The sequence below is a fragment of the Chrysochloris asiatica genome, unplaced genomic scaffold, assembly GCF_000296735.1.
Source record: "Chrysochloris asiatica unplaced genomic scaffold, ChrAsi1.0 scaffold00141, whole genome shotgun sequence".
In the NCBI taxonomy this organism is placed as follows: Eukaryota; Metazoa; Chordata; class Mammalia; order Afrosoricida; family Chrysochloridae; genus Chrysochloris; species Chrysochloris asiatica.
The window spans coordinates 2030619-2050295 of record NW_006408659.1 but is presented as its reverse complement, the minus strand read 5'-3'; the positions used below and the strand labels follow the sequence as shown (position 1 = coordinate 2050295).

General features: G+C 38.6%; 1 protein-coding gene across 1 annotated transcript in view; it reads left to right on the top strand.

The window, feature by feature from the left end:
* The window catches only part of PLCB4 (phospholipase C, beta 4), a 206198-nt gene that overhangs the window by 184696 nt on the left and 1825 nt on the right, over positions 1 to 19677 (top strand). Inside the window, exons 32-35 of the mRNA XM_006870417.1 lie at positions 9044 to 9145; positions 14981 to 15038; positions 15502 to 15588; positions 19039 to 19075. Of these exons, the coding sequence (XP_006870479.1) occupies positions 9044 to 9145; positions 14981 to 15038; positions 15502 to 15588; positions 19039 to 19075 (284 nt within the window). The remainder of the gene's footprint in view (positions 1 to 9043; positions 9146 to 14980; positions 15039 to 15501; positions 15589 to 19038; positions 19076 to 19677) is intronic.

Here is a 19677-nt window from a genome sequence, read left to right as displayed (position 1 = left end):
TTATCATAGTGACAACACTCTTTCTCAGTTATTCAGCTTTTTTTTACTTATAAAATACACTTTATAGATGGTTTTTTTTTATTATTAAATAGCACCTTCTTTTTATTCATCTAAGCAAATGTTTAATTGCAGGAAATCAACTGACAACTCTTTTCAGTTTTTTAGAATCAACTGTTTTTTGTTTTTTGTTGTTTTTTTTGCATTACAAGAAACAGGCTTTGATCTGCTATCATAAGTAATATCGCAGATTAAAAGCACACACAAAAATGTTGGAATTTTGTTTATTGCACTAGCTACTACTTTTTTTTTTTATAAATCTTCTTTATTCAGAGGTATGATTGATGGCAGTTCATTGGGTCAAATCATTATTACGCTTAATAAAGGAAACCAACTAAGAATGTGAGTGGAAGGAATCTCAAGTAATTTGAAAACAGACTGAGTTACATTGCTGTCAGGCAGTCTTTTAAAATTGAGACATTTCAGTATTGCTTGCTTATGTACAATAACTTTTCTCAGCAGGAAACCAAATGGCAATTTGTTTAAAACCACCAATGAAATGGTTTTCTAAGGGTCTCACATTTGAATCTGCAGAACAGCCAGTAAATGATCAGTTCAGAGAGAATGCCTAATGATCTCCAAAACACAATGCTTTCTGATAAAGATGTAGTGAAGTCCCAGAACCATACCATGTTTCTATACTGATAACGTTGAGTCAGTTGTGGGTCAAATGTCAAATCAAGACTTGGGTAAACAAACTTTCTTCCTTCAGGGCTATGGTCTTTGTTTATGTCCCAAATCCGTAAGGCAATTGTTGTTGTTAGGTGCCATCAAGTCAGTATGCACATTCTGGTGACCTTATGCACAGCAGAATGAAACACTGCCCGATCTTGGGCCAACTTCACTACTGTAGCCATGCTTGAGTCCATCGATGCTGCCACTTGACCAATCCATCTCGTTTGGGGTCTTCCTCTTTTTCTCTGACCCTCCACATTACCAAACATGATATCCTTCTCTAACAACTGGTCCCTCCTGACAATATGTGCAAAGTATGGACATAATAAGGCCATAAGGAAATTAGCATCTTTATTAAAACCATGGCTCTGTCCTCTGCTTGAAATCCTTCAGTGCATCCTCATTCATCTTAAATTTCTTAACCAACCCTTGAGTGACCAACTCTGCTTGCCTTCCAAAATAACATCCTGACATTCCAGCAAACTCTTCTTTTACTGTGCTGCCAAGAACAGGTTTTCTTGAACCTCCACGCCCTCACCAAAGCTGTCTCTTCTGTCTGCAACATTTCTTTCTCCAAATGTACCTTTAGTCTAGGTCTCCCCAACCTTCCTCATCACTCCACATCTCACCACACCCCATAGCTCCCCCTTTACAGAGAAAATTTACCTGATACCCAAGTTGGGGCTATATTCCCCTTCTCGGTTCTTCACTCAACACAAGTTTTCTGACCTATTACAGTTGCCTGGTTATTACTCTGTCACCTCTAGGGCCAGTCTTTATTTCCAGCATCTCGTCACATAGTGCTGGTGGTAGAGTGTTGTTGTTTTATTAGTAGTTGCTATGAAGTTATTTCAGACTCATGGTGTTTCCATATGTGCAAAGCAACACTGCATCCTATGCTTTTCAGCGGCAAATCACCAGGTTTGTCTTCCAAGACAACTGTGGGTGGGTTTGAACTGACAAACTTTCATCTAGTAGTCAAGTGTTTAACTGTTTATACACCCAGAGACTAGTGATATAGAGTGGTGGTGTGCCGTGGAGTTGGTTCCAACTCAAAGCAACCCTCTTCCTGAGGCTCTAAATCTTTATGGGTACTGAAATCCTCATCTTTCTCCTGCAGAATAGCTGATAGTTTCAAACCCCTGACCTGGAGGTTAGCATCCCGATTCGTAACCACTAAGCTACCAGAGACCCTCAAAATACCTGTTGAATGAAACATTAGTGAAACATCCCCTGAAAGAGCAAAACGTAGCATATTACATATATTTCCAAGCCAGGAAAATGATATTGCTATGATAACATTTCATACAGGGATGAGAAGTCTCCTTACAGCAAATAACTCTTAGGATAAAACTAGTACCCAAATCAGTTGCCTTCAGGTTGCTTCTGACTCATGGTGATCCCATGTGTATCAGAGTAGAACTGTGCTCCATAGGGGTTTCAGTGGCTCCTTTTTCAGATGTAGATCACCAGGCCTTTCTTTTGAGACACCTCTGGGTGGTCTGGAACTCCTCTAATCTTTCACTTAGCAGATGAGTGCCCTCACTGTTTGTACCACCCAGGGATTGTGAGAACCACATGACTTCATTATTTTCAGACAAGCTTTTTGCCAGACAGGATGCTGGGAACACAAACTGACTAGATAAAACCGCTACAACCATGGAACTCCAAAGTGGTGTGATCATTTTTCTATGCCATTCCATTGTTTATTGGTTCTGGGATATGGAGCCTGTGGGAACTGAGACTGACGGTAGGATATGATGTTTGGGGGTTGGGAATTCTGTGAAGGTAGTATGTTGCCTCTGATACCAAGCAGAGTGTAATATCACAATAGCACTGTAAATGTACTGTTGAGTGATATTTCTGGTCAGATTTCTTTCTTTCTTTTTTTTTTTATTGTAAGGGTTACCCTGTGTTAAGCAGCATGCCTGACCGCAATCCACTAGATGCTAGTAACATCCCCCACTACTTGTGACAACCAAAAATAATTTCCAGACATTCCCAAATATCCTCTGAAGGGCAAAATTGACCTAAGTTGGAAGTTATATATACAAGTGAAAACATCAGAGAAGTTTAGTTCTAAGAAGACATATACTTGTAGACAGCAGAGCACTTGCTAGGGAAAGCTTCTGAAAGACGTAGAATTGGGCTGATAATTTAACTGCGTAGTTGTCAGCCTGGGTTCCAAAGTTGATAGTTCAGCAAACATAACTATTGAGAAGTTGTGGGATGACGATAACAGACAAAAACCTTAAGCGGCACTGAGCAGTTGTTTACCTTAGTGAAGGCTGATAGGAAAGCAAAGGAGTGGTTGTATGAATCCAAAGAGAACCAGACAGTGGGAACTGAGTACTGTCAGAGGAAAGGTTCCGAGTGGAAGTAGTGAGAAAGGGGGATGCAACTCATAGAACCAGATCTCGCCCAGGTCATTCTTGATGGGAGGTTCATTCCGTGACTTCCTGACTCAGCCTGTGAGTTGAAAGGCTACAGTAGAATGTGTGCTGAAGCCCATCGTAGCCATAGCATTATCTCAAACACACCTCAGGTAAGATCCTGGAAGATGAGGCCAGAATCGATTAAGCATAATGACTTGAGATAGCATATAGGAAATTAAGCCATCACATGTCACACACATGCCTCTGAAAAAAGGCTGCATGCCCCTGTGCCATACAGTGGATTGTGATTCAAATTACAGTCATATTTCTAAAGTCACTGTGTATGTAAGTAATTCATGGCATGTTCAAAACCATACCCCTGCTATACACTTACAGACTAAGACAGACTAGGAAGAAGGAGACGCGGACTACTTCTGAATGTTTAGCCACTGAAAACCTAATGAACAGCGGTGGAACACCGTTAGATATAGTGCCAGAGGATGAAAACATTATGACTAGCACCAAAATGTTGTTATATAGAGTGCCAGAAGATGAGTCCTTCAGGTTGGAAGGCACTCAAAATACAGCTGGGAAAAAGTTACCTCCTCAAAGTAGAGTAGACCATGATGGCACGAATGGAGTAAAGCTTTTGGGACCTTTCTTCATTTGCTGATGGGACACAACTCAAAATTAGGAGAAACAACTGTAAATCTATGTTAATAATCAGAAAAACAAATGTACGAAGTGTGAACCTAGGAAAATTTGAAATTGTTCAAAATGAAATGGAACTCAGAAAGTTCTATATATCAGGCATTGTAGTTGTTCTTGTTAAGTGCAGTCAACTCAGTCTAACTCATAGCTACTCCATAGAGAGTTTCCAAGGAGCCGCTGGTAGGTTTGAACTGCCCACTTTGCAGTTAGCAGTCCAGTGCTTAACCTACAGTGCCATGCAAGGAGTCCATCCTAGTCATTAGTGAGCTTAAATGGACTGATGCTGGCCATTTTGAATCTGACAGTCATATGGTTTACTATGCCGGGAATGACAAATTCGAAAGGAATGACGTCACATACACTGTCAGATAGAACATTGCAAGATCTATCTCGAAGTACAATGCTGTCTGTGATCGTATAATATCCATACACCTACAAGGAAGACCAGTTAGTACCACTGTTATTCAAATGTGCACACCAGCCACTAAAGTCAGTGATGATGAAATTGAAGCATTCTACCAAAATTACCAGTCTGAAATTGATCAGACAGGCAATCAAGATATATTGATAACTAATGGCCATTGGAATGTGAAGGTTGGAAACAAAAGAGGAAGAATCAGCAGTTAGAAAATAATGGCCTTGGTGGTAGAAATGCTGCTGAGGATCACATGATAGAATTTTGCAAGACTGATGACATTCATTGCAAATAACCGTTTTTCAACAACATAAAAAAGCAACTATATCCATGGACCTTACCAAACAGAATACACAGGAATCAATTTGACTATGTCTGTGGGAAAAGATGGTGGAAAATCTCAATGTTAAACAAAACAAGGCCAGGGACAGATTGTGAAACAGACCATCAATTGTTCATATGCAAGTTCAGGTTTCAGAGGAAGAAAATTAAAACAAGTTCACAAGAGTCAAAATATGACTCACACAGGTCCTATCTGAATTTAGAGACCATCTCAAGAACAGATTTGATACATTAGACACCAATGACTGAAGACCTGAAGAGTTGTGAGATGACATCAAGAATATCATACAGCCCAGGAGTAGAGGGCTTTGGGGCCATTGAGAGAGAAGAGCAGAGTGCGGGAGACCCTATCCAGAGAAGCAGCAATGCCAAAGATGGAGGCAGAGATGATGACATGGATAGACAGAGTGGCTGGGGATTCTGGACTCAAGGAGGGAGAGGGACTTGTGCAGGGTATGCCCTTTGGTTGTTTGAATGGTTATATATTCCTGAGTGCTTCGGTGTACATAAAAAAACAAAAAACAGGAAATGGAAGCAAATGCTGTTGAATGATGATGCATGGAGGGGATTCAAATCATTGCAATGAAATGAAATACGATAGGATATATGTAAAACTGATGCTCTCCCATGTAAACTTTCACTCAACAATAAAACTCATTTAAACAAACAAACAAACAAAGAAAACCACTTTACTATTTTGATTGCAGTTAAATTGATTTTATGGATTAATTGGGGGAGATTTGAGTTTTTAAAATAAATTGTCCTATCTTAGAACCTGAAAAAAAAGAGAGAGAGAATATCTTACAGGAAGAAAACAAAAGGTAATTAAAAAGACAAGAATGAAAGAAAATACCAAAATGCGTATGTCAATCAACTCTGAAATTTGCTCTCCAGCATAGAGATGCTAAAGTGAGTAGAAGAAATAAGAACACCAAAGCTGAACAGAAAATTTCAAAGGACAGTTCAAGAAAACAAAGTAAATTATTATAATGAAATGTGCAAAGACCTGGAGTTAGAAAACCAAAAGAAAGAACATACTCAGTATGTCTCAAGCTAAAAAAAACTAAAGAAAAATGTAAACCTCAACTTGCAATATTGAAGGATTCCATGGGCAAATTATCACATGGTGCAGAAAGCATCAAAAGAAGATGGAAGGAATGTACAAGTCACTATACCAAAAAGAAATGTAATCGATGTTCAGCTATTTCAAGAGGTAGCATATGATCAAGAACTGATGGTACTCAAAGAAGAAGTTCAAGCTGTTCTGAAGGCATTGGCAAAAAACAAGGTTCCAGGAATTGACAAAATACAAAATGAAGTCTTCCAACAAACTGATACCAACACTGGAGGCACTCACTCATCTATACCAAGAAATCTGGGAGACCATTACCTGGCTAACTGATTAGAAGAGGTCCATATTTGTGCCGATTGGAAGAGATCCATATTTATATAGATCCTTCCAAAGAGAGGTGACCCAACGGAATGTGGAAATCATTGAACAATATTATTACTATCATATGCAAGTAGAATTTTACTGAAGATCATTTAAAAATTACTGTAACTGTACATTAACAAAACTTTCAGAAATTCAAGCCAGATTCAGATGAGGACATGGAATGAGGGATTATCATTGCTAACATCAGCTCTTGGCTGAAAGCAGAGAATACAAGAAAGATGTTTACTTTTGCTTTATCTAATATGCAAAGGCTTTTGACTGTGAATCATAGCAATCATATCGATACATTACGAAGAATGAGTATTCCAGAACACTTAATTGTGCTTATGAGGATCTTGTACATAGACCAAGAGAGAGTCATTAGAAACAGGACAAGGGTATAATGAATAGTTTTAAGTCAGGAAAAATGTGAACCAGGGTTCTGTTCTTTCATCATACTTTTCAATCTGGATGTGGAGCAAATAATCCGAGATGCTGGATTATATGAGGAAAAATTTGGCATCAGGATTAGAGGAAGACCCATTACCAACATGCAAATGGTACAAACTGACTTGCTGGAAGTGAAGAGGACTTAAAATACTTACTGATGAAGACCAAATAATATAGTCTTCAGTATAGATTGCACCTCAATGTAAAGAAAACCAAAATCCTAACAGATGGACCCATAAATGACATCATTATAAATGAAGAAAAGATTGAAGTTATCAAAGACTTCATTATGCTTGGATCCACAATCAATGCTCAATGCAGCCAAGAAATCAAACAATACGCTGTCCTAGGCAAATCTGCAACTCAAGGCCCCTTTAAAGCTTTCAAAAGCAATGATATATCAGTTTGCAGACAAAGGTGCATCTGACCCAAGCCATGGTATTTTCAGCAGCCTCATATGTATGTGAAATTTGGACATTGAATAAGTAAGACCATAGCAGAATTGATGCAGTTGAGTTATGGTGATGGTGAAGAATACTGGAAGTACCATGGACTGCCAAAAGAACAAGCTAATCTGTGTTGGAAATACAGCCAGAATGCTGCTTAGAAGTCAAAATGGTGAGACATCTTCTCTCTTACTTCAAACATGTTGTCAGCAGGGACGTGTCCCTGGAGAAGAACATCATGGTTGCTAAAGGGGAGGATCAGCAATAAATAAAGAGGATGACATCCAACAATAAGGATTGGTACAGTGGCAGCAGTGGGGATGGTACAGGACCCCAGGCAGTGTTTCATTTGGTTGTGCATAGGGTCGCTATGTGTCAGAAACAACTCGATGACACCTAAAGCAATAATGATAACAACTATATATACCACATTTAAGTTCTATTGAAACATACCAAGAAGTAGAAAATAAAAGCATTACACAGATAAAGAAGAAAATGCCCAATGCATAAACAATCTGGTTACATTCTCAACTTCTCAACTTTATTTTAGAGCAATGGGTGCATGCATAAGAACATAAAGTATTTTTACCATAGTTTTCCATTCTCATTTGAGGTGACTAGATGAAATATACCATGTTATATGTCCTAGGAAATATGTTATGTTCTATATTCCATCCATTTTTAAATAAGCTGTTTCCTTTTATAGACTAGAAGTTGTCATATTTTTGCCCCTCCTTTAGGAAGTTCTGCCTTTGACCATTGCTGTGAAACTAGATGTAAGTTTGGTTTGAACCACTAGGTCAGTGGTTCATCAGTCACTCCTCAGAAACCCTATACAGGTTTGCTCTGAGTCTGACACACCTGGGTGGCACGTAACAACAACAAACCTTAATTCCAGGGGAACGCAGTGGATCCATGTGATAAGTGCTGAAGTGCAAATCACAAGGTTGGCACTTTGAGCCCATCAGCTGCTCTGCAGAAGAAAGATGCGGTTTTCTGCCCCCACAAACATTTAAAGTCTCAGAAACCCTCTACAGAGGCCACCACGAGTTGGAACCGACCCAGCAGCACTTAACAACAATAACAACCCTTATTCAAAGATCACCCGTTGTCATCAGTTCTGACTCATGGTGACCCTGTGGAACTGCCCCCATAGGGTTTCCAAGGCTGCAGCTCTTTCTACCAAAAGAGGCAGGCTACCACCTCTTTCTACCATGGAGTGAGTGGTGAATTTGAGCCACCAGTTTTTTGGTTAACAGTTGAGCACTGAACCATATATACCACCATGACAAAGATACTGTGAAAAAAAGCTCCCAGATTTATTGAATTTCGAGTCCCACCTGCACTTGACTTGGCAGGGCCAGACCACATGATTTCACAGCTCCTGGGACAGACGTTCCCCATCCCTGCTATACAGGGTCACTATGAGTTGGAACTGACTCGATGGAACTTAACAACAACATTCTTAGACAGTGACTCACTTGTTGCTCTGTGGTAGAAGTCTCACTTTCCAGGTGGGAAACCTAGGTTCGGTTCCCATCCAGTGCACTTCATGCCAGTCCACTGCCGAACTGTCAGTGGAGGCTTGTGTATTGCTATGATGCTGAAAAGGTTTTAGACAAAACAAACAAGGAAGGTCTACTTCTGAAAATCATTTATAACAGTCTGATCCATAATTGATCATAAGAATGGTGCAGGAAGAGGCAGCATTTGTTTCTAATGTGCATGGGACAGACGTGAGTCAGGAGCCCATTTGATGGATAGTAACAGTGCTTAAACCATGGTCCCCTTCCTGGTGTGTCAGAACAAGAAGGTCACTTGTGAAGGTTAAACATCCACTCTCTTTTTTACTCTGTCTGGTCCCAAATAATGTGGAAATATAACAAACTGGAAAATCCTTATAGTTAATGGATTTAAATAGTGTCATCGCTCCATCATCCATCCATGCCATTTCACTGTGAGGTGACAAGGCCCTTCAGGGATGCAACACCTATGTGAGTTTGAACTCCTTACTTCCTTCTCACAAATGTCAAATAATGTAATCAGGTGATTTTTTTTTTTTTTTTTAAGTGAATGAACCTAGACCTAAAGCTACATGTGAAATTTGTTAGTTTCTTTGTTTGTTTGAAATTCCTAGGGAAAGCAAGGAAATGCGAGCACACCAGGCTAAGATTTCTATGGAAAATAGCAAAGCCATCAGCCAAGATAAGTCTATCAAGAATAAAGCAGAGCGGGAAAGGTGAGTCTCAGTGGTCTTACTGTGCAACCATTGCATTGACGTGAAGGTACATTCTCAACCATGTGTGTTTATATAAACCCACATGTGGGCATTTGAGATATGAAGAATCCTGTGGTTTTGACTAAGAGTTCTACTTTTGTAAATGCTAAGAAAATTTATTATCATTGCTGTGGAACAGGCGTTTCCAAAGTTTTCTAATCATTTACAACCATTGATAAAATGAATTTTAATTCAATACATGAATTAATAGTATCAAATTGCTGTTATTGTTACATGCCGCGGAGTCGGTTCTGACTCATAGCGACCCTGCACAGGGTTTCCGAGGCTGTAAATGTTTACGGGAGCAGAATGCCTCATCTTTCTCCAGCGGAATATATAGGACATAATAAAGATGATTCCAAAATAGGTTTCCTACATCCCATTGGGTCATCCTGCAGCCTCTCCCGTTGAGGAGAGCACTGCTCGGGTGTCAGGCTATTCTTTGATGGCACCAGCAGCTTGAGGAGAACTTCTTCCCTTGATTTGTCTTGCGTCCCCCTCCCCCATGAGACCATGAATCTTCTCAAAAGCCTCCACCTGTTTTTGTCCTTTATCTTAATCTTCTACTGGGTTTATGGGGAGGAGATCCAGACAGGAATTCAAACACGAGCATTTGATTTACAGAGGCTAGGCTCTCTAGGAAAGGGAAGGAGTGGAAGAAGAATGAGGAGGAGGAAGGTATGAGCGAGGCCACGGTCTCAGCTGGAGTCCCACAGAGAGCTCTAGAGTATAACCTGTACCACAGATTAGTCCTCTTTGAGGCAAGAGTTTTCGTACTTCTGTTTTAGTCAGCCATGGCCACGTGGGATTAGAGATAGGGTTTATGTGACCACTAGAGAAGGGGCAAGGAGCTCTGGTAGCGTAGTGGTTACAAATCGGGCTGTGAACCGCAAGGTCAGCAGTTTGAAACTACCAGTTGTTCTGTGGGAGAATGATGAGGCGTTCTGCTCTTATAAAGATGTACAGCCTCAGAAACCCAGTACAGGGTCACTGTGAGTCAGAACCGACTCCATGGCACACAGCCAGCCAGCCAGAGAGGTAGCGGCCATTAGCCACAGCTGGTAGCGGCCATCTGAGTGGGGCATCAATAGTTGTCACCCAAGAGAGGGAGTTAACAACAGGGTCTTAATTCCCAGTGATTACAAATAGCACCTTCACCTGTAATGTTCATCATTTGTCACCTTAAACCTCTGAGAATCTAAATGCAGTTAGTGCCACAGCAATCCCCTCACTAGTCTGGGATAGACAAGGTGCCTTCGTTTGTAATAATACCTGGACAGAAGGCAACTGTCAAGCAGGTGGTACCTGTTACCACCTCGAGGGGAAGAGTCCCATCACATGGAGGATAGTAAGTAACCTACTCCAGAGTGTGTAGGTATGAGGAATATTTTGGGTTGGACACCCCAGAAAATACCTGGTCTAAAAAACCAGACCAACACATTTGACACTAAGCACAGAGTTTCTTCTTGGGTGACTGGGAAAGGTAGAAGACTTTTCAACTGCCCCCTTCCACAACAACCCTTTTGCTGAAGTTCGTGATCCACAGAAAAACTATGTTTTGTGGCCCACAAAAAGGAAGATTCTTGCCTGGGTTTGAAATGTGAGCACAAAGCTTTTGCTTCAGGCCATTCAGCACTCCACTAACTCATGAGAGTAAGCTATTAGAGAATTTTGCAGCAATAGAGAAATGCACTCATGTTCTGCTCCCCTGTCTACATGGTCCTAAGTCTACATGGATGCTCACTGGATACCTGGAGTCTTCTCCTCATTATACTACAGCAGGAACTCCTCTCAATTGTATTGATTTTATAAACACATTTGCATTATTGAACAATAATAAGTGCTTTAAAAATTGAAATATAAGATAATATTAAGCATAATATCCTCCAGTGCACTGTGGTGCTGAAATTTGTTGGATTACAGACTATGTGGAATTAGTGAGTCATCAATGGGATATGCAATTACAAAATAATTTAATCTAGAAAGGAGTTTCAACACTTTGGTCAAGTAATTTCTCATTCAACATGGAGTGCCATTTGTGTCTAATACTAAGAAAACCCTTCGTTGCTAAGTTGCTAAGTGCCATTCAGTTCTGACTCACAGCAACCCTGTATAGGGTTTCCAAGGAGCAGCTGGTGATCTTGAACCACCAACCTTGTGTTCAAACTGACTTTGCAGTCCAACGCATTAGCCCTCAGTACCATACCAGGATGCCACAAAAAGACCCAAGAGATGTTATTAACTGTTTTAACTAATGTTAATTTGAACCATCTCTAGCTCTTGTTACTTAAACAACTTGAAACAAATTGTCATTCTCTGGATATTATTTTTAGGCAAGGAACTTTGTTTAAGCAACTTATATAAATGAATTGGCTATGTCCAGTTGAACTCAAAACCATAAAATATTCCAACTGTGTTTAAACTCTATCAGTTTGAACTAATGTAGACTATCCAGAGTGAAATATAGAATTCAGTGTGATAAATGTGCTCATTATCATATTTTCCAAATATGTTATAGAACAGACTGAAAATTATCATAAATTCTGTGTTACTGACAACTTAGTTAGCAAAAGTTTTACTTCCTTTTCTTAATTTTGACTTACTGGCAGTTCAAACCCACAAGCCACTCCTCAGACAACCTATACAGAGTCACTATGAGTCAAAACCAACTTGATGGCACTTAACAACAACAATATACCTGTACTAAACTCCTGGTATGGCACTGTCGGATAAGCATTGAACTGATAACTGCAAGGTTAGCAGTTCAAATCCACCAGCCGCTCCTTGGAAACCCTCTGCATGGTCACTGTGAGTCAGAACCAACTCTATAGAACTTAACAACAACATACTTTCTATGGAATCTTGGTTTGGCACTGTAGGATAAGCACTGGGCTACTAACTGAAAGTTTGGTGTTTCACATCCTCCCAACCACTCCTCAGAAACCTGAGTCAACATATTTTTATATAATTCGGTATCCCACTGTGGTGGTGGTAGGTATTAAGTGCTGTTGAGTGAGTTTCCAAGGAGCAGCTGGTGAGCTTGAACTGCCGGCCTTGTACAGTGCTTATCCTACAGTGCCACACCAGGAATCTAATATAACCTTGCAGTCCAGTGCATTAACCCACAATGGCATACCAGGACTCCAGTGGTAAGTGCTTCTAAAACAGTCATTTCGTGGTTGCAAATGACTTTTTTCCTTTTCTTTTCTTTCTTTTTTTTAAAATTTTATTTCTCTGTGCTAAATAGGAGTACAGGTGTGGCACTATAGGATAAGCACTGGATTGCTAACAGCATGGTCGATGTTTTAAACCTACCAACTAACTGTTCCTTGGAAGCCCTATACAGTGTAGCTGTGAGTCAGAACTGACTCAATGGCACTTAACAACGACAGCAACGTGCTAACGAGGTGGCTTTACCTTCTAGACACAGACACACACTAACAGATAAGATATTAGAGGACAAAGTTCTAAAAGTAGCCTTGTTCTCTATAAAAATATTTAGAGACTTCCAAGAACAACATAATAGCAGACAGAGCTGATGTGAACCATTTGTTATTGTTGTTTCTGTTGTTAAATGTCATCGAGTTCCGACTCATAGTGAAGTCATTTGTGTCCAGGGATCAGCTGGTGGATTTGAACTGCTGACCTTGTGGATTGCAGTCCAGTGCTGATTCTACAGCTCCATTTGCTAGTTCAAAATAGCTGGATTACCTGTTTTATCACACTGCTCATAAATAGAAGTCCTGGTGTGGCACTGCAGGATAAAGTACTAGACCACAAGGTTGGTTTGAACTACAAGGTTGGTGGTTCAAATTCATCAGCCTCTCCTTGGAAACCCTTCACAGGGTTACTATGAGTCAGACCCAACTCGACCGTACTTAACAACAACAACAACTCATAAATAAGATTAAAACTTTTTATCAGACAGCTAAGAAGGACCTATTTAAACTGATACACTTCTAGTTTTAGGTCACAGAAGATATTTCAACAGAAATTATGCAATATGTAAACCTGAATGATTATGCAAGCCTTGTTTATCAATATGTGAGCTTAAAAAAGTAGCTAATGTGACATTTATAGTGAAAATTATAACCAGTCTTTTTTTGTTGTTGTTGTTTTAACTGTAAAACTGACCTCAAATTTAAAAAACATGAAGTTAGGGAAAAAAGAGTGAACTCAAAGATATCAGATGGAAGGAAATACCTTACAAAAGCAGAAAGTATTGAAACAGGAGACAAAAAGTAACAGAAAAGATCAACAAAACCAGAAGTGTGTTCTTGAAAGAGGATAATATGAGTAAACCTCCAACAAGACTAATCAACAATAAGAAAGAAAGCACAGATTTGTAATATTAGGAATGAAAGTGGGGAATAACTGCAGATGTATATATTTAGGAAACCAATACTATTATAGACAATATTGCCAATGAATTTGAAAACTTAGACAAGAACAATTGCCTAGAAAACAAATTTAAATATCCAAAATTAACTAAAGAGGAAAGAAAAAAATCTGAATAACTCTGTGATTTTTACAGAAATTCATTCACTTACAATCTATTCAGTCATGAAAAATTCCCTACCTCATGAGTAATCAGGGAAATCCATATTAAAACACAGCATGATGCCATTTTACAAAACCAACCAAATGGTTCTGGGAGTAGGATGACACCAAACACTGTGGATGGGAATGCAAATATGAAACCATTGATTCTTCACCACGCAGCAAGTCTATTCCTAGATGGACACTCTGGAGAAACTTTTGGCCAGATGCACAATAAACATGCCCTAAACATTATTAATTTATATGTTCAACAGATATTCATTAAGACGCCTATGCAGTAGTGTCAAACATTTCAGGACCGTATGTTCCAGGTCGTTGTTTGATAAGAACCTCCTTTCTGTTAAAGACAGAATGGGAAAATTCATATCTATAACAGGAAAAATCCACACAACAGATGAAAAAATGAAATCGTTTGAAATATAGATTATCTCTAAAGTATAAGGCTGAGTGAGAAGTTATAGAAAGGTGCCCAGAGTATGTTGCCATACAGGTGAATTTTGAAAACACAAAACAGCAACAGCATTTGGGAGCTTGTAAGAAACGTAAAAGTTTGAACTCAACCCAGGCCTACTGGATGAGACTCTGGAGCTGGCCTAGAAGTCTGTGTTCCTAGTAGTATTTCCAGGTGATTGGCATGCGCAGTAAAGTTTGAGAAGCGTGGCTATATTTTATTTATAGACACATAAATGTTGCAAATTATCTAGAAGTAGTAGGAGTCCTGTTGTGGTGTTGTGGGTTAATGTGCTGGACTAAAAGGGTGGTGTGAACTGCAAGGTCGGGGGTTCAAGCTCACCGGCCACTCCTTGGAAACACTATACAGGATCAATATGGGTCGGGACCAGCTGGACAGCACTTAACAGCAACAACATATATGACAACATGGATAGGAAGGTCCACACCAGATTCTGAATAGTGGTAACTTTTGTGAAGAAAGAGAGTAGGGAATAGAATTTTAAAAAGGACAAAAGGGGCTTTAATTATAACTGTAACATTCTATCTACTTCCTTTAAAAAATATGAGACAAACATGATAAAATATAATATTGGTTAACCTGAGCAACAGACTCATGGTATTTTTGTTGTTTTTCCTCTGTGTTTTGTGTCTTCACAACAAATATTAGGAAAAGAAAGCAGTAATTCCACCCAGATAGTTAAATGGTATATGACTGTCTCACTTAAATGTATTATTGATACCTTTCACTGTCATGCTAACTCACATTTTACCCATTACTTTTAGGAGAGTCAGAGAGTTAAACAGCATCAACACGAAAAAGTTTCTGGAAGAAAGAAAGAGAGTAAGTATTTTATCACTTTCTTGGCACTCTTCTTTAAAAAACAACTATAAACAAGTAACTTAGGTTTAAATTTCAAACTTCTAGCTAATTTGGATCATTTTGTTTCTTTATACATTAAACATTCTAAATTCTCTTCTCTGTTCCCTAAAAGCCAAACTAATGTCTTAGAAAAATCTTTAAGCTAATTATTTGGCACCAATTTATCATATAGAAAATTAAGCCAAGTTTTCAGCCCTAAGTAAGTATTCTATTATTTTCTAAGAATTTAGCAGGGGAAAAAGGAAAAAAAAACAACTCAGTAATAATTACAGATTTAAACTCTCTCAGTTTTCAACTATTTTTTTGCTTATTACCTTCTTCACTTAAAATGCTTATTACCTCTCTCGTTTCCAAGCTGACCCTTCTCCCTTATTATTAAGCTTCCAATCCAAAGTTTATTGGGATGTTTTGTTTTGTGTTGCAGCTTGCAATGAAGCAATCCAAAGAAATGGATCAGTTGAAGAAAGTCCAGCTTGAACACTTAGATTTCCTAGAAAAACAGAATGAGCAGGTATTTTACCTAAAGAGAATGAAAGCAATAGTCAGTCCATCAGCAACATCAAGAATCACCTTGGCGATGTAAAGGCTATGACCCACAGTGACCCTTATGCAAAAACCGGTTTGCCTGAGTGGTAGTTTGGAAAGGTGGCTAGAAGACTTTGGTGTCTTTTACTAATGTTTCCCTTTTTCATTAAAAAAACAAACAAACCAGAAACTGCTCTTTTTGAAACATAAAAAAATGTGGCTGTGGAGGAAAAAGAATAAAATGTCATCATGTGAATATATCGTGGGAATTCAGAGAGGGGTCCTGGCATTGCAATGGCCAAGTGCTTAGCTGCTAATTAAATGGTCATTGGTTTGAAAGGTGTAGCCATCGGCTTCAGTAAAGATTGTTGTTGTTGTTAAGTGCCATCGAGTCAGTTCTGACTCATCATGACCCTGCATAGCATTTCCAAGGAGGGGCTGGAGGATTTGAACTGCCAAACATGTGATTAACCATCCAGTTCTGACCCGACAGCACCACACCAGAACTCCTCACTAAAGATTACAGCCATTAGGCAGTTCTAACCTGCCCTGTAAAGTTGTTATGAGTCAGAACTGACTCTGTGGCATTGTGTTTTGAGAAAGACATTACCCAAAGTACAAGGAGGAGCAAACAGATGTAGGATTCAAATTATTTTTCCCTTTTCATTTTGTATTTTATCATGTGTAACCTACATGCCAGAGCTATTATGCTTAAAAATAAATGATGAGGAAAACCACCAATTATTAACATCAATCTGAAAATGAAATGATAAAACCTTCCTAGGGCTTACAAGCAGGACATAACATGAGTTATGATTACTGTACAAATCATTTAATGGGAGAGAATGCCATCTATACTCTGCATACTCTGGGTATTTTGTACCAGCAAAGCAAAACACCACATAAAAAGACAAAACACAAAAAGTTACCCAAATATCCAGCAGTTGGTTAGGCTTTTAGTTATATGCCAACACCAAGGTAAAAATGTATATGTTTACCTGGAGCAGGTGCAGGTACAGGTACACTCCATCCCAGATGGGTAGCAGCCAATCAGCCTTACACAGTGTCATTTCATTTTGATGGAAATCCTCTAGCTCATATGGCAAAATGACCTTCAGTAGCAGTTTAGATTTTAATCTCAGTTCAGATTACGCTCTTTAGGTCTAGCTATTTGGAAGCTATTTCTTTCTAGATAATTTTAGTTCAATTTAACAACTTTAAAGAGGTTTTGAAGAAATATGTGCTTAGACTATTTTGTTCTTTCCTATTTCCTCCCAGCTCTAAAGCAATTCCGTTATATATTTTCTTTGTAAATGGATCCCATTCAAGAACCCTTAAGTAGAAATTCTGTTTTAAAAGTACCTTTAAGAAAACGGAACAAAACAGTAAAATCTCTTTTTTTTTTTTCTATTTTATTGGGCAGCAAATAAATCCAACTTCTGGTTCTTTATTATGATTATAGTAGATGGAAGTTTTACTCATAAACATACTTCCAACGTTCCACACTTCCTTTTTGGGTAAATGCTTCTGTTTATGAACAATCCACAAATTCCCAAAGGAGATAATAAATGTTTATAGTCCTACGGGTCCAATGTATTTGACCATCTCATAGATGAGTCATGTTCTAGTCCTAGTTACTCATCTTAAATTTCCTCTTAGAGCACTTCTCAAAAGTGTTCTGGGAGGGGAAAAAACAAACAAAAAAAGTTGATGGGTTATGGGAAGACTAGGAATATGAATAAGGGCTAAACCACTGTCTCCAGAGAATTAGAATCAACATCAGTGATGGAGAATGATAATCCAACGATAAGTGGGGACAAGAAGTACAAAAAACACTATCAGAAGTATTTTTGAAAACCTCCTTAGACAAAGGGCGTAATGAAAGATAAAGCATAGTTATGTTTCAGTTAACTAAATTAAGACACTGCTGAGAAATTGTGTTACTTAGCAACAAGTTTGGCTCAAGAATATATGTGTGCTAAAAATTCCTCATCACTACAACAGTGGTATGTATCAGAGTTGTTACCTAATGGTTTTAGTGTCAGAACCTAAGTGCATAATAATAATAATAATAATAAATCTTTATGAGCAGTTATCATTTACATGGGTGGTAAACCATTCCAAAGTTCTTACAGTAAAATATTGGGTGAGTGATGTTGAGATTGATGGATCATTTTTGGAGGATGGTTTTCTATTCCACGATTTCATCTAATGATTGTGAATATGAGTAATAGCTACCTCCCACTGCTGATATGTTGAGTCACAGAAGTTTAGGAAAAATAGAACTTGAGAAGACGAGATTCAAAGAAGATTTCATAAGATCCAATGAAAAGCGACTCAGAGTATCCTATTGCTGCTCCTGGCAAATAGAGAATATGTGGACTTGAATTTATGTGTTCAGATTTGTTTTACAACATGACCAGTTAATAACAAATTCAATCCCAGAGCAGCATATTTTTGTGGCATTTATAGATTAAAAAACTCTAAATTCACTTATCCTTTGTGTTAAAACACTGCCATGGATGCAGTGCAAAAGATACACACAGTGACTCTATTTCTTCCCTCATAAAAGGCAAGGTTTAGAACTGTGTATGAACTCTATTCATAACCAGTAAAGCATTTCATTAGCAGAAAACAGTTCCCTGTCTCTAGATAATTCTAAACTTTTAGAACCATTTTCCAAACCATTATTGAAACCCAACACTTTTTTGTTTGTTCCTACGTCAATAATGAATTAATTGTAACATTTTCCGATAATATTTCCTTTTAAGAGTCTTACTGGTCTCCTATAACCCTATTCGCAGAAGTTCTCTAAAAGTGGAGCATGGATGTATCTACTTCATTAAGTAGACCAGTTTTGAGGACACTGGCCAAAACAACTCAAATGCTTTGGGTCCTGACTCTGGATCCAAGCCTCCACTTTCTTTTTAAACTACTCTGTGACCTTGCCTTCATCAGTTAGTTATTCGTTTAAAAATCTGAACGTTAGGGATTTTTTTCCTACTTCAATTTTCCTTAGAAACCTCCAAGGTTTCCACACAGTACCTCATTTGTCTTCACATGTACCATCTCAAACACTAACAACTTCATTATTGTCACACCCAAGTTTCAGAAATTGATTTTTGTCACCAATCCTATCATTTAGTAGGCAGAGGCATGGGGTCTTGCTAAGGCTCTAGGTCTCCATTCAGAACCACTGAAGGGAGACAGTCTGGGCTGACAGGCATTAGTTGTTTTCTTCTGTTCCCTTTTTTTTCTTTTGTGGTCAGCTCGGGGAAAGTATGTCACTGATGGGTGTATACATGTTTTATTCTTAGTGTTTTGCTTTTCTGTATATGGTTTTGCATTCATTTCTCAGATTCACTTCAATATTCATTTATTTTCTTTGTTTTGTATGTATGACTCAATTTTGACATTACTATTTTTGTACAAACAGCTTTTGAAATCCTGTCATGCAGTGTCCCAAACGCAAGGTAGGACTCAAACTCTGATAAGCAAGATATTGCTTTCCTTCTCAATTCCATCAGTATTCTTGGTGCAGTCTCCATTGATGATTCACATCTGCTTATAACTAATTAATATGCAAGGGTTTAGATTTAAAGGCTTGATTATTTCATGCTGGGATTTCCAATGTACTTTCAAACTGAAATGCCCCCAAACCTTTAGAGAATAACTTCTGTTGGAATTTTGGCCAGTGTTTCCAGTTGCAGACCATGGAAACACCGACCATGGGAGTGAATAACTACCTACAGCTCAAAAACAATGTTATCCAATTGTCATATGGACCAATCACAGATAAGACTGGCTCCCCAAGTCAGTCTTCCCCAAATAAACTATTCTTATGGCTTTCGTGAATTTTAAAATCACTCCACTGAAAGTCCATAGGGTTTTTTAATGACAGGTCAATGCTCTATGTGCAGAAACTTTATATAATGGCCACTGTCATACTTTCTGCAAAGTTTGGTCTGCCAAGAACCTTAGTCACCTCTACAAGGAAGGTGACCATACAATAACAGGATATATATTTTTGAGAATCAAAAGGGGTGCTGTTCCTAATAACCCGGACTTCAGACCT